The sequence below is a fragment of the Stegostoma tigrinum genome, chromosome 16 (genome assembly GCF_030684315.1).
Source record: "Stegostoma tigrinum isolate sSteTig4 chromosome 16, sSteTig4.hap1, whole genome shotgun sequence".
Classification (NCBI taxonomy): Eukaryota; Metazoa; Chordata; class Chondrichthyes; order Orectolobiformes; family Stegostomatidae; genus Stegostoma; species Stegostoma tigrinum.
In genome coordinates, this window is record NC_081369.1 from 23,999,714 (window position 1) to 24,014,818 (window position 15,105).

General features: G+C 39.9%; 1 protein-coding gene across 6 annotated transcripts in view; it reads right to left on the reverse strand.

Annotated features, from left to right (window-relative positions):
• fto (FTO alpha-ketoglutarate dependent dioxygenase) overlaps positions 1 to 15,105 on the reverse strand; it is a 422,038-nt gene that overhangs the window by 222,518 nt on the left and 184,415 nt on the right. For 5 of the 6 annotated variants that reach the window (XM_059651657.1, XM_059651658.1, XM_048546996.2 and 2 more), the window contains one exon: positions 6,175 to 6,299. The exons of the other annotated variant lie outside the window; for it this stretch is intronic. In XM_059651657.1, coding sequence (XP_059507640.1) covers positions 6,175 to 6,299 — 125 coding nt within the window. The remainder of the gene's footprint in view (positions 1 to 6,174; positions 6,300 to 15,105) is intronic. 6 annotated transcript variants of the gene reach the window in all.

The window sequence follows — 15,105 nt, forward strand, 5'->3', positions numbered from 1 at the left end:
GGTGATGCTGTTACCTGTCTTAGTCTATTTTAATAACTATGGCTGCCTCCAAATACATCATTAACTATGCTCTTCTTGCACTTCTATGGCTCTACCACACTTCAGGTATACAATTATTTTATTTTCACCCAGGTTCTTATTGGTACTGATTTCTAAAACACTTTCAATTATACAGACCCTCATCTCTAGAAGTTTCACTATTTCTCTTGTACTATGTATGCCATCCTGATCTCCATTTAATTACTAATTTTAGTTATGAGCATTTTAAGTGCGATTCTTAAAATACTGGGTTAACCACACCCATTAGTTCAGATTACACTGCCTCACTTCCATTAGGAAGGCCTGATATTTGTTAACTTGACTGAAGTCACTCCGAACAATAATTTCCATGAATACACTTTAAATTATCATACTATAATATATATCCTTACAATGGGATCTACAATCCTGATAGAACTCCTGTCTGGGGCATAACCTCCAAAAATTCCAAAAGAATTCATGTGTGAAAAAACACTCAACATTGACTACTGTCAGGAAATTCCCAATGTCGTCTGTCACCATCCAGTGCACTTCTAGCAAATGTAATTGATCTTCTTCACTCCCTCACATAGAGACACAGAAAGCAATTGCAGTACGCCTACTGCCACTGCCATGGTGTTCGACTAATTCAGCACTGCAGGAAAAAGCCAAAAGAACGGCAGATGCTGTAAATCAGGAACAAAAACAAAGTTGCTGGAAAAAGCTCAGGTCTGGCAGCATCTGTGGAGGAGAAAACACAGTTAACATTTTGGGTCCGATGACCCTCCCTCAGATCAGAAGAGGAACAGAAGAGAACAGAAGAGGAAGAACTGTTCTGAGGGAGGGTCACCGGACCCGAAATGTTAACTCTGTTTTCTCCTCCATAGATGCTGCCAGACCAGCTGAGCTTTTCCAGCAACTTTGTTCTTGTTCAGCTTTGCAGGCCACAGGAAAGAGAAGTGCAAGTGATGTTAATCACTGAGACTATGTAACAACACTCAACACATAGGGTGGAGGAAAAATATACCACTAAAATGCCCATGGATATTCAAGCACAGACTCACTATATGTTGAATGGAGAGAATCTCTGAGGAATTGTTTCACCAATAACAGACTTACTCTCTTCATGCTTAACTGCTGATCGATTCAGTAGCAAGAAAGTACATGGTGGTGAGGAGGAGTTGTGGGGTGTGAGAGGTCAGAAGTGGAGAAGCATATGCCATCAACCAAGCAGGATAGAGAAACAGAGGGGGATAGAGAGAGAGAAAGAGAATGTGGGAGTCTGCAGGCATTGGGTGGGGGAAATTGAACAGGAAAAGGCAGAGATTGCAGGGGAGAGAGGGAAATGCTGCAACAGCTGGAGCACCAGGGCAAAGGGAAGTTAAAGGGTTGGGGAAGGATGTGAGTCTTCAGGAGTCAGGAAGAGACAGGGAAAGCCACAGATATTGGAGGAAGAGAGGAAGAAAGGGAGTCTGCAAGGTGTGCATGGAAGTAAGGGTTGACTGTTAAGTGGGCCATGATAAAGAGGGTAATGGTAGGGAAGGGAGAAAAGAGAGACAAGATGGAGAGGCTGAAGATGCTATGGTTAGGGACAGGGAAGAGGAGGCTGTACAGCTTGTTGAAGTTAAAGATCAATAGAATGTAAGGGGCAGAGAGAGAAGACAGATGGCGGGGGGGCGTTGGGTGAAGCAGATGGACAGACGGCCTGCACATATCAGGGACAGAAGAGAGTGAGAGATGATAGCTACAAGAGGGGAATGAAGGATGCCGCAATGAGGTGCAAGGAGGAGTAGAGAGGAGGTGGGAGTGGAATAGCGGAAAGCTGCAAGGGAGTGGTGCAAGAGAGAGAAACTGCAATGGGGAGAGAGGGAGGAGCCTGCATGGGTGAAAAGAGAGAGGGGAAGACTGCAAAGGTGGGAGATGGAAGATGATGACGATGACGAGAGAGGGAGATTGAAAGGTAGACTGCAGAAATGGGAAGGCTGCAAAAAACAGAAAGATAGAGCACAGTTTCAACATGCAAGGAAAGAAAAGCCAGAAAAGATAGTAAATTGTTTTATTCCTGTAAACAAAGGAATATTCATGCTAACTACGAGTGCAGAAAAAAGAAAATCACACAGAGACGGCACTCCTTGCACATTTATGTAGAATTTCTAACTAAAGGCTGCATATGTTCAAGTGCAGCCTTTTGGGGCAGAAATTTGCTTCATTTTGAGCTTTAAAGGCCAAAATTAATTTAAAATAATCAACCTCAATTGGGTTGCCATCAGGCATATTACGAATGTTAGGAATATTCATAGTTTGGAGTTTTTAAACACAACTGATATGTCATAACCCCTTTACTAGAAAGAACGTGCATGTGAATAATGAGCAAAGAGAGGGCAGATTTAAACTCTATTGGTGGTACTTCTTCACACCCAAATAACCCATTAATGGTTAGAATCTGGGCTCGCAGGTAAAGTACACATGGAACACAGTTAACACTGCCAGTTTAATCTCTGTTTTGCAATAATACTAAATTGGTATTGTAAATCTGGAATCAAACACCAACTTCCCTCAGGAGTGAGATGTTGTTAAGTCTTCCTGGAAACTATTTTCAGATTGTTTCAGTTTGACAATATATGGAATGCGAATCTTACACTGTGTCAAACCTGGTTTGCAAGATGTTCAGGGGATTTGTAGGATAAATGGTGATTTTGAACACTGACAATATTCCAACATTCAGAGAGTAAAGGTTTTTCTGTAGATATTCTAAACATTTAAATTTCTGACTACTGAAATATTTCTGCATGTATATGTCCTGTGTTTCACACACTCTTCCCTAAAGAGGTCTGCTAGCTTTCCAACCAAACAAAAAACAGAGGCTGCCTAGCTAAAACACAAACTGTTAAAGCACCCAAACGTACCATGCCTGTAAAATCACAACCCAGTAAGAGATCAGTAAACAATTGAAATTAAAATTTTTAAAAATGTGTGGATAATTATAAATCAGGAGGAGAACAGCACGTCTGCACAAAAAAATGTTGCCATTGTTTAGTTCTTAAGATTTAAAACAGGATCCTTCATCTGTTTTGATTTGGAGAAGTTGGGGTGAGGAAACAATGCTGTATAACAAGTTGTGTACCTCAATCTCTGTAATAGCAGTCCTCATCATGACAGCAATGGAGAAGAAGGTCTTCGTACCTGCCTACCTAAAGAAGGTTCCTGTTAAATAACAAACAGAGACAGCTCTGGGACCGTACACCTGCACAGCCTGCCTTTTACTGCTTGAAAGGAAAGGCCACAGGGGATAGGCAGAAGGTGCTTGTCTGACAGGGCCAGGACAGGCTTCCTCTGTGGTGACAGCCTGGGCCCAGCCTCCTAGGCCTGACCTACCATAATTCCTTCACAATGCAGTGGCAATGCAGCTGACAGTAGCAGCTGCGCCTCCTAAGCGAGATGGATGGAATTTTCATAACTATTTCCCCAAGTTACATTTCACCTTCAAGATAATTTATGAGCTGCTCGGGAGCCTTGAAGAGACAATATGCTTGCCATAAAATTAACTGCAACAGTCTTGTAGGTTATAATTAACAATGGGAGGGTAGTACCAACTGGCTGAAACACATGGTATAATTGATGATGAAACTGGGAAATTAAGGAAGCTAACACCATCATTACAGCACACGTCACTCTAGTAAAGCTTGAACCTTCTGAGTGTTAATTATAGCCCCCCCACCCTCCGCACCCTGATGTGGGGACGAGCTTCTGAGCTGGGAGGAGACATTTTATTGGCAAGGCCACCTTGCACCTGGACTGACATACGTAGTATATGTTGCCTGGAAGAGAAATATGAGTCTAACCAACACGATCTCCTGAACATCTGTCGACAAGCCCGCCGTTATTTCCAAATACCTGTATGTGGCTCCGTAGGTGTTTTGTAAGCCAGCTAGACTTGTCCATTCAGGGTTTAGAGCCTCAATCTGCCTTTCAGTGAGCCAATAGCAATTTAACTTAATGAAAAATCTCATTAGTAATGAACGAGGAACAACTGTTCTTTTTCTAAGCTGCTTTCATTAGGCTTCTCTGCACAATTAATTTTAGCAAAGCAGACAGAAGCTCTTTTCACCTCTGTGCTAATACTCCTAATTCTTTACTATAAAGTCCCTGTTTTCTGAATCCTAGGCCTTCATCATTTTCTGTAGTCTGCAATTTCTCCAGGTTTTTGTTTTCTCCAGTGGATTCTAAAATAATCTTATGGTTTAGTTCTGAAAATCCTTTGCATTGTCCTTCACAAAAACAACACCCATCACAATGAATGATGAAGAAAAGAAAAATGTATCCTATTCATCCTTGAAAAGGAATAGGCATAAGGTTTCAAAAAGCGGGAGACATCGAGAGGAAAATGTTCTGGAGGAATCAAACAATAACTAGTTGCTGTTAAAATGTAGCATTTAATCAAACAAAGTTTCTATTGTTTCTTAGAGGCTCACAGCTATTCAGCACAGCCCCGATTTGTTTCAAAACTAACAGACAAAAGTGACACAGGTGAAGGACGGAGGTAGGGAAGAATGAAGGGTCACACCAAACAAAAGAGATCCAGTATAGCTTAAAATGCACTCAGGTCATAGGGCTTTGTGGGCAGCTGAACATCAAGCACAACTAAAAGTCCAACATCTTCATTTAGAGCTAAGTTTCATTCTCAGCATTTCAAGGCTGTGCGCCCAGTTTGAGCATGGTCTGCCTTCCAACAATCAATCTCCTCCTATTCATCACAATGTGAACCTCCCTCTCTCATTCATCATATATTCATCCCCTACTAGACTGGCCCCTTTTCCTTGCACTTTTGCTTCTTAATCTATACTTTTGATTCATTATGGGTCAGTAGATCTACATCCACCATGCCTTTTTTTCTGAATCTGTCCTCCCCTAAAAAGGCAGCCTAGAAGCCAGATGGGCATCTTTACAGTCCATTTATCAAGTCCAATGCATCCTGCCTCAATAAGCATTCAGCATGTTTATTGCGTTAATGTGGTAAAGCCTCAGTGTAATCTGCAAATAATTTTCATTACTGTATTCTGACCTTACCAGTCTACAGCAGTTCAGACACAGAAACAGACAGGCAAATGCGTTCTAAAATCTCACAGCTGGCAGTTTTAATGTTTGCTTGCCATCCATAATACCTCTCATTTTATTGACCAAGTAATGACCTCTTCTCTAAAAAGGTTAAGAATGTTCAATTCAAATGGCCTGAGCACCTCTTGAACGGCTATAACACATTGCCCATCAGAAGCTATGTTCTGGCAAACAAACTTATGGTCTTTACCCCACATGATGTAGTCACTTAATACATTCAGGAAGCGGGATGTTGAGGGCTACTCGTATCAAATTCAGCTGATTCCCTTCACCAGCGAAAGTAAATTGGGGAAATACAACCGTCCGATTTTTAGCAAACCACAAATGCTCATTATTTCCTCCTTTGGCACGTAGTCTTCCACGTAATGACAACATATACAATGGCCTGATGTTACAGCAGCATGTAAAGATCAAGGTAGATGTTTTATTGCCTTCAACATTGGGCAGTTGACAGTATTGTTGGTGCTTAGTTCAAATGACAGGGATTGTCTCAGCATCATAACAATCAGTCACCCAAAGTTTCGATAAGGTGTACTAATGTGTATTGTAACAATCTCTTGGTGCTGCTCTCATGCATCACATGTTCAAGATGGGTCACTGGGTAAGGAAAACATCAAACAAAAAGAGGTCATAAATGTATCACCCTCAAGGCAAACTTTCCAGCAAAGGATCAAGACAATTAGTAAAGCCACACTTCAGGCATTTTTCTTCAGCTTTAGCTTTTAAAACCTATATTCTGCCTGCTACGTATGCACTTCAGCATTTTGTCAATTATTATTCTTAATTTTGTCAAAAATGGCTTCTGCTTTTGATTAAAATGTCCAATGTACATATGGGTCAGCAACATCTGCAGCCAGTTTCTTTAATCCCCACAGCAAAAGACCCTCCCACAAAATAAAGTCAATAAAATTGTCAACTAATTTTAGCATTTATTGTCTTTGTCAATTATTTTCATTAAGAAGCTATTGTTGCAGTTAAATTATACACAACCAGGATCAGTGGTTACTATAAATATCTGATGACTCTAAACAGATGCCTTACCTTGCCATCCAGCTCTTTCTCAGTTCCTGGCGCTCTTCAAGAAATGGCAAAAGACAGCGTACAACTTGGTGTTTTCTTTCTAAAGACCATTCTGCCTTATTGATTTCAGACAGCAAAAGCTTTGTCTAAAAAAATTAAAAACAGCCAGCAATAAAACTAAAAATTAATAAAATTATCCACTGGCAAATAAAGCCAGGAACAAAAAAAATCAATACCATCTTTATTACTCACTTCTACTAGAGACAGATCAATAAAGCAAATGAAGTTAATGATGATCAAAATGGATAATTTATTTATTTTCAGTAAATCAATTTAGATGGTGCACTCGGGGTGAACCTTTTCATTTTTAAATAAATGGCTGCAAGTTGGCCAACACAGCAAAGTTAAGGGTCAAAAGGTTCAGGTAATTCGGAAACCCTGAACAAAGATGTTATCACGAGAGATAGATACAGAAAAACAAAACCATTCTTTACCTCTCAATTGCACATCTCACCTAAAACAATGGAATCAACAATTACTACTGGTGCTTGCTGTTTTAAGCCACGCTAACAATTTTCTCTCTAAATTGTCTGTCTTTTTCTTTATTAGTTTAATAAAGGTTAATGATAGATAATTGTCTGGAGGCCCCTTGTTCATCTGTTGCTGAATGAAGCTTTCACATTTTAAACTTGCATTGCTCTGACTGCAGCTGACAGTGTGGCTGAGGCTATAGGTCAGGAGAACAAACAAACAGTTTGGGCAGACTGATTGCCGGTCTTATCTCATCCTTCTGTTGGCAGAAGACTTGAACAGCACAAATGTTTACAGGCTGATGAAAATTTCTTTCCTCTATTTCCTGAAATCACGAAGCAAGCATCAGGATGACCTCTTCAGTCCCAGATACAACACAGACATAAGTGAACACTGCCTTACCAAAAGAATAAGTGCAGGTATGCACTTGGCCCAAAATGTAATCTCATTGAGTGCAAAATTCAGTTGCACAGTGCAATGTTCCCTCCAATTTGCACAACCACATAATATCTTGAATTATCCCATGTCAGCCACAAACAAGTCAGTCCCTTGAAATGAATTTCTGTGCGCAGTTGTGTGCAAATTTAAAAGCACACATTGGCACAGTGTCTATATTTTCCATACTATGAGAGTCGCTCCAAGTCCAAAATGGTACCTGTAGAATGCATATATAGCAGCATTTGGTAAGGTCAATAATGTCAGCACAGGCATGCTGTGTGCCAGAAATAGCAGATAATGTCAGTCTATATGTGTAACAGTGGTTAGGCAGCAATAACTCTGTTTTATTCTCTTGAATTGAATATATGATTAGCAGTGGGAAGGACATTGATTGCTCCTCACCAGTCCCATTTACCAGTGCTTTTTAAAGGCAAACTATTTTCAAATTTGTTGGTGACTGCTTTCTAAAAGCTTCAGTTGACTGAGTAGTAGTATTTGGAGATTTGTACTGCACTTTGGAGCTGAAATGCAGAGGAAGTAGTGTGATACATGGTGATGGTTATAATTCAAGGAATCTACTCATATTATTTGCTGCCGGTCATGTGTGCATTAGTTGCTATCCCCCTGGCCTGTATTGTTGGGAGAGTAAATTGGAGCCAGCAGAGAGCCACAAACTGCTAAAGAAGGCAGGACCGTAAGAAGGAAAAAAGGTCTTCGGTTATCTTCCCAGGATCTTCAGGGAGCAATTGTTACTATGCCATCTTCAACAAAGAACAGTACGTTAAATAATAAAGTAAAACAAAAAAGGTGGACACACTGGACTCAAAATGTTAACTCTTTGCTCTGCACAGATGCTGTCAGACCTATTGGGTTTCTCCAGCAATTTCAGTTATGTTAGTGTATTAGATGTGTCCAGTTCATCAAGGAGATATTCACTAAACGGTGAGGATGGAATCAGCAACAGCTGTGCAAGTGAATATGCCCATAAATTGTTATGCACCAGGCTCCTTCCAGGCTGGAACAGGATTTATTTGCAATAGCACTAAATACAGCAGTATTTAGTACAGCACAGGAACAGGCCCTTCGGCCCACCAAAACTATGTGAATACATGATGTTCTAAACTAACATCCTGTAACCTCTTCGTGGGCCGTATCCCTCTGTTCCCTGCCTATTCATATAACCGTCAAGATGCCTCTTAAATGTTACTAATGTCTCCACCTCCTCCATCTCCACTGGCAGCACATTCCAGGCCCTTACCACCCTCTGTGTAAAATACTTGTCTCTCACATTTCCTTTAAACATATCTCCTTTTACCTTAAACCTATGTCCCCTAGTCATTGACATTTGTACTCTCGGAAAGTGACTCTCTACTGTGAACAGTTCTAGATCTATTCCTTTTGGTAGTGTACTGACCAAAACTGTACAGAACATTCCAAATGTGACTTAACTAAAGCTCTATATACCTACAAACTGACTTGCCAATTTTATAGTATGTGCCCTGACTGATAAAGTCTAGCATGCCTTCTTAACCACCTTATCCATTTGTGTTCCAATTTCAGGGAAATGTGGATCTGTCTCTTTCTGAGCTCTCTTATCTCTTTCCAAAGATAAGCAGGCAAAGCCACACCTATCTTCACCAGGTGCAGGTTTTCCAAAGATGAAAGGTGCACGGACTACACCCCTGCCACTTTGTACTTATAGAACATAGAACATAGAAAAGTACAGCACAATACAGGCCCTTCGGCCCACAATGTTGTACCGTGTTTCCCAAACTAAGCTAGTCCTAAATTCTTTGATATACAATAACTATATGGGATTATATTTAATGTCCCATTGGGGTGATAGCACACCCAGTAAAGTAGATGAAATCAATCTTATTATCTTGGCAACAGTTATGTTGTCTTCTTTCTGACATGGTTAGCTATACCTTTGCATTTGAGCTATAATTACAAAACAGAGAGATGGTTACTGAGTGGCACTTCTATCCATGTCCTCCACTGCTCAACCTGTGTATGCGTGGCCAGCATTGACATAAAGACAGCAATGGGACGCACAAATTGAGCAGACCATTGGGATGCTTAAACAAAACTTAACCCTTGCTGTGTAGCTCTGCAGTATTCACCATAGTATGTGACATGATTCATTACAGTATATTGCATTTTGTACAATCTTGCCATTATGAATGGCAAAACCCTAACCACGAGATATGCACAGAGCAAATGAGGATTGGTAGGACGGAGGACTACACAAACATATCTGTTTTTCACCAGGCTAGACTGAATCATGTTATCTGAAAATGTTTATTATGCACACAATTCCCTTTTTCGCATTCATCAACAGTCCAACACTTAACTTCCTTCCATTACTAATCATCACAGCATTTCCTTGGACACAATGATGACATAACACCCACTACAAAACAAACATTACAAAACAACTTTAGAAATCAGGGTCTAGGCCCAAAACGTCAGCTTTTGTGCTCCTGAGATGCTGCTGGGCCTGCTGTGTTCATCCAGCCTCACATTTTATTATCTTTAGAAATCAGATCAGCAGGTTTCCATACAAAGGTTCACTGGTTACACTTGTGTATTCCCTTAGTGCTATGTACATTTGCATCTCCTGCTGCTTGTATGCAGTGCTAACTCAGTGACTGCTACATGACTGATAGTTGGTGACTTTCAGTGATTGAAACTTCAAGTGGCTTTGTAGGGAAAGCAATGGACACACCAGTTTGGCATGGGTGTCAGCAATCTAACTGGTTCACTTGCAATAACAGGGGCAATAGAGAAATGGTAGTTTTGAGAGGATAAATGTTGTCTTTCTGAGAGATGAGAGCAGACTTACCCTCCATGGAACCAATGAAACTCCAAGGGTCAGTGTTCCAGCAAGACATTAAGTGGCTTTGGCTTGTGCTTAAACACAAGCTGAGACAGCAGCCGTTAGATGCTGTATCATGTTAAGATCACAAGAGTACAAATGGAATTTTCCATCATTTTACCCTGGAAATAAGGAGCTCTAAGTTCTGTGTACTTTTGTGAGCCAATTTGGTACCAGATGCCACCATACTCTTCAACAGTAACAACAGGCTGTCTGTCACTACTCTAATGCCTTAAACAACACAATATGCCTTTTTTGGAGGTTGTCCCATTGATGATCTCATCTAAACATGCAGCAGCAGAATTTGTGAGCATCCGCATGCTCTGGTGAACAGGGACCTGCATTATCCTGTGATACCTGTAGCCACTGACCATCTGCAAATCTCATCTCTCAACAATTCTCTAAAGTGTAAACAGTATCAGATATCAGCTGGTAGCTGTGAGTGAGAGAGCAAGTGATGGTGTTCACCATCTTTCTACTTTTCTACCATCTCTTCACCAATGCACGGTCAGATTACAACTTTTAGGCATATGAAAGGAAAATGGCACAGGGTAGGATTGTGATGAGAAGGGAGAAAAGATAGAAACATGTGCTTACATCACCACAAAGGAGCATTAGGTCTAAGCATCTCCAATGGTTTCAATGCCACCATCAGCTACATCCTTGACCACAACCGCTCACAATGTCTTCTCTATGTCAGATGCAGTATTGCTTGCTCCAGCTGCCACTGATTATATACTCCCTTTCAAAAGAAAGGAAAGAGTGTCAGTGGATCTGATGCAATGTGTTCAAAGGATGCAGCTGCTGTGGCAGACAGCAAACAATGTGTAAGTTGTGGGTGCTCGGCCTGCAACTGTGCTATGTGTGTGAGGGTAGCATGATGCAAATAAATGCTAGGTTTCAGTCATGATTGGTAAATTGTTGACATATGAGTTGTGGCTGTGTGTAGCAATGGCATTTTTAATTGATGAGATACATTATTTGCAGACACACATACATACCTGGCTATTCAGTGAAAGCATTCAATTTCTTTCAAGACTGCATCAAGGTCCTCAGGATAAGACTCCTGATATTGACTTCCAAATCTATCCCTTTCCACTGACATTTGATTTGTGTGTGTGTCTGTGAGGTGGCGGTATCTGCTGCGTCTTTGTGAATGGATGGCATCACTTTATCTGAACCTCCTTTACCAAGGTCTCTAGTGCAACACCAGAAAATCTTGGCAATCACTTATTGTGTCATTTTTCATTTTCTTTCTTGTTCAAACTTTCTACTACAAACAGTTCTTGTATCTACTCCAGCTAGAACATGACCTTCCTTTAAAGAAGTGTGTATGAATACACACACACACACACACACACGCACGCACGCACGCACGCACGCACGCACACACACACACACACACACAGACACACACACACACACGGCATGCACTCACTCTCTCTCCAGCATGCACACACGTGAATCTGTGGGGTGAATTTGTATTTGCAGATACATTTTACTTTGTTCAAAAAGGATACAATTTATAAACAGTCAGATAATGTAGTGTTTCATAAATTCCAACTTTTGAAATAAAACCAGTCTGACTCCAAACTAAAACACAAACAGATTCTAAACAAGGCCTCACATCCATTGTCTTACCTAAAATGTCACTTCTTCTTTACACTGATAAAACCTTTAGTTTTCTTAGGAGCATGGCTTGAAGGGAATTTGAGGATTTACATGTACATATTAATCAATTAAAACCTTCTAACTGATTAAAGATTTAACGGCATCTTAGGTTTATTTAGTACATCCTCAATGGTGTGAACCTTTGACCTTTTACTTCTAAATTCTGTTTCTGATACTTCCTCTCTCACTGACACCTGAAGAAGGGCTGAAGCTCCGAAAGCTTGCGTTTTCAAATAAACCTGTTGGACTATGACCTGGTGTCATGTGATTTCTGAACGTTAAGGTGTAAACAATTTTTAAGTGGTGCTAACCTCTTATGAACATTCCACTGTTCCTCAAGCATGTAGATACTCAGCAACTTATATTGCACTGGCTACATGCTATGAACATTTACATGAACAGACAGCATGGATTTTTTGCTACCTGCATCAAAAACGTTGGGAACAGGTTAATCACACTTCATGCACTTGCTTGGTCTCATTTATTTCAATTCTAAAGAAAGGGTAAAAGAGTAAGAACACAGCCACACAGTTTGGGGCAACACTACTACCTCAATTTTACAAACAGAAGCTTCACATAAGTCCTGAGGAAGCAAATTAGACCAGAGAAGACTGGGGTGGACCTGACAGAGTGGTACAAAGTTATGATTTGTATAGGTAATATTGGTAAGGAATGAAACTTTTCCCTTAGCACAGGTGTCAATACCCAGAGGACACAATTTCAACATGAGGAGCAAGAGATTTGTGAATATTTTTTAATCCAGAGTGTGGTGGGTATTTGGAATTCACTGCCTAAAATGGAGGTAGAAGCAAGAACCTTCAAGGCATTTAAGAAGAATGTAATGAACAATTAAAATGCTGTGGCATACAAGGCTACAGCCAAGAGCCTGAAAAATGGGATTAGAACAGATAGCTGCTTGATGACTGATGCAGATATGATAGGCTGAAGGGCCTTTGTCCATGTTGTAAAACTATCACTCTAAATTACATTTTCTGTTTGGATCAACATGCCGCCTCAGATAATTTTACATTTATGTCATCAAAGAACACATTTTTACTGCAGTAAACATTCAACTAAAAAGTGGAAATTATCAATACTATTCTATATTTGCTCCTGCTCTTTTCTGCAGACAACAGACAACAGTCAATAGATGTGGGTGGCACTAAAGTCCTCGAGCCAGTTGCTTGGAAGTCTTAAAGTTGGCTTACCATTAAGAATTGGTTCCAATGATAGTGTAATGAAAAGCTCAATGTCTCTCAGCTATGTCATAACAATGTTGGCATGTTATGGTTTAAATATTAACCACTTAAGTAATGTGCTTTGTTTACAACTAGACACAGTGAAAAAAAGAATTCTGAGATGCACTCAAAAATTTGTCTGCTTTTGACATGAGGAGAAAATAATGCTTCTTTCGGGAAGAAAAACTGCACTAGGAACAGCTTGTTACAAAGGCCAGTTCCTTCAGCTTTCGAGTCATCAGTGCATTGCTCCACTATTATGTGCCTACAAACCCTGCATCTCAACTGGCACAGTTACAGTTCAATACTGACACCAATGCATTTGGGACCATTCTCTGATTCTGTAGGTGATTAATTACTAAAGACATAAATGGCCGTATGGAACACAGGAAACATCAAATAATTCATACTTCTGTACATCATTTGGTCCCTGACATTTGGGTGTACAAGTCCAGTTTTTTGGTCCTGGTCTGGCTATTTGGATTTGGTGTGTGTGTAGTAAAACCACTGGCATGTATAGTTGTTTAGCTTTCTTTAAATATTTCATGCAAATGAAGAATTACGACTGACGAAATAATTTCTATTTTAGGACAGGAAATGGGATTTGATGTCTGGTCTGTTCAGTGCTGCAGAAAATATCTGACTAGCCTATCACCTACCAAGCAATATTTTTTTCTGTTCTTTTCTATATTCCACAGACTTCCATATTATTAAACTCGTTTTTATAAATACTTCATATTAATGTTTTTCAACAAAATACCATTGTTACTCTGGTCCTCTACTGGGAATGTATCAGGCTTTATGAAGTTACAGGAAAAAAGCAGCAACAATAATGCAAATTTTTAAGAGTTGAAATAGTTTCGCTTTTGTTCTAGACCGTTCTTCTTTAATTGGGTTTTTGCAGCTGACTTGGTGCTATCATTGATTCCAAATTATCAGAAGGGTTGAATAAAACAGCTTGTTTCTTTGACCATTAACTTTATGTTGAATATAAAATATTTAATTAATTCAATTTCATTGTTATTTGTAAAGCAGAATTATTTTCTCATTTGTTTCCTAGCATATTACATTAAACTTCAGTCTAAAGTTTAAAGATCTGCCGATTCACCTATTTCAACTTCAATGCCTCGATATATTCCGTTTCTCTCCCCTCCTCACTTTTGTTAGGAGGTCTTGAACTTCTGATCATTTGCATTTCGTCCCATAAAAGGATGTACTGTTGGTGTCAATCTAGTTCTAGTCTTTCATCCAGTCACTACTTTATTTCTTAAAATGCAGAAGCCTCAGATATATACTGGCTGTTAACAGAGTCAAAGGAGGCTGCTACTCCCTGTAGCCAGCAGCTGTTAAGACCCCACAGTAGTCTGCTTTAAGTTTGGGTCAGAGTGCAACTGAACTCTCTTCAAGAGAGTTTAGCTTCTATTAAATGTACCCATCTGATTTAATGAATCTAATTAAGATTGGACCCTTTTCAAGTTAGACCAGGAATTTAAGTAACAGACTCTTGTGTAATCCACCTAGGATCATAGAGGAACTGGATTCTTGCCAAGTGTTGGCAGTTTTTATTTAACGCTTTGGCAAGAAAAGCGTAATTCCTTCTTTATAGCAGTTAACTTCACTTTTTCTCCAGCCAATTTTTCTCTTCCCTTCATCCCAAAGTGCAACCAATTCCTTACACCAACAGTAAGGGTTTAATTCCTGTATCGGCTGAGGTCACCATGAAGTTCCTGCTTTCTCAATGTTATTCCTGGCCTGAGGCATAATGACCTTCAGGTTAAATTCACCTCCAGTCATTTCTCCTTAAAAGGGAGCAACCTGTGGTTCTCTGGGGTTATCATAACTTTCAATTCAATTCAATAACTTTTTCAAGAGTGTTAGTCACCCGCTCTGATTGCTTACACAAATAGACATTACTAGAATGGAAGAATTGACAGTATACATCAACAAGATGCTCACCCACAGGGTAGCTCTTCGAATACCACCCCATCTTAGGGAAATTCTCAGCAAGGACTCAAGATTATAGCTGGGACTGTCGTAGTCTGTTTGACTTAGACACTCACTGAATAAACTGATACTCCCTTAAGCTTATATTGCAGATATCAACTCTATCATCGTTTTCACCATGATTTAAACAACAGCACCGTCTCAAATCTTAAAGTAATTTTCAACAACTTTAACTTTAAAGTAGGTTAAATG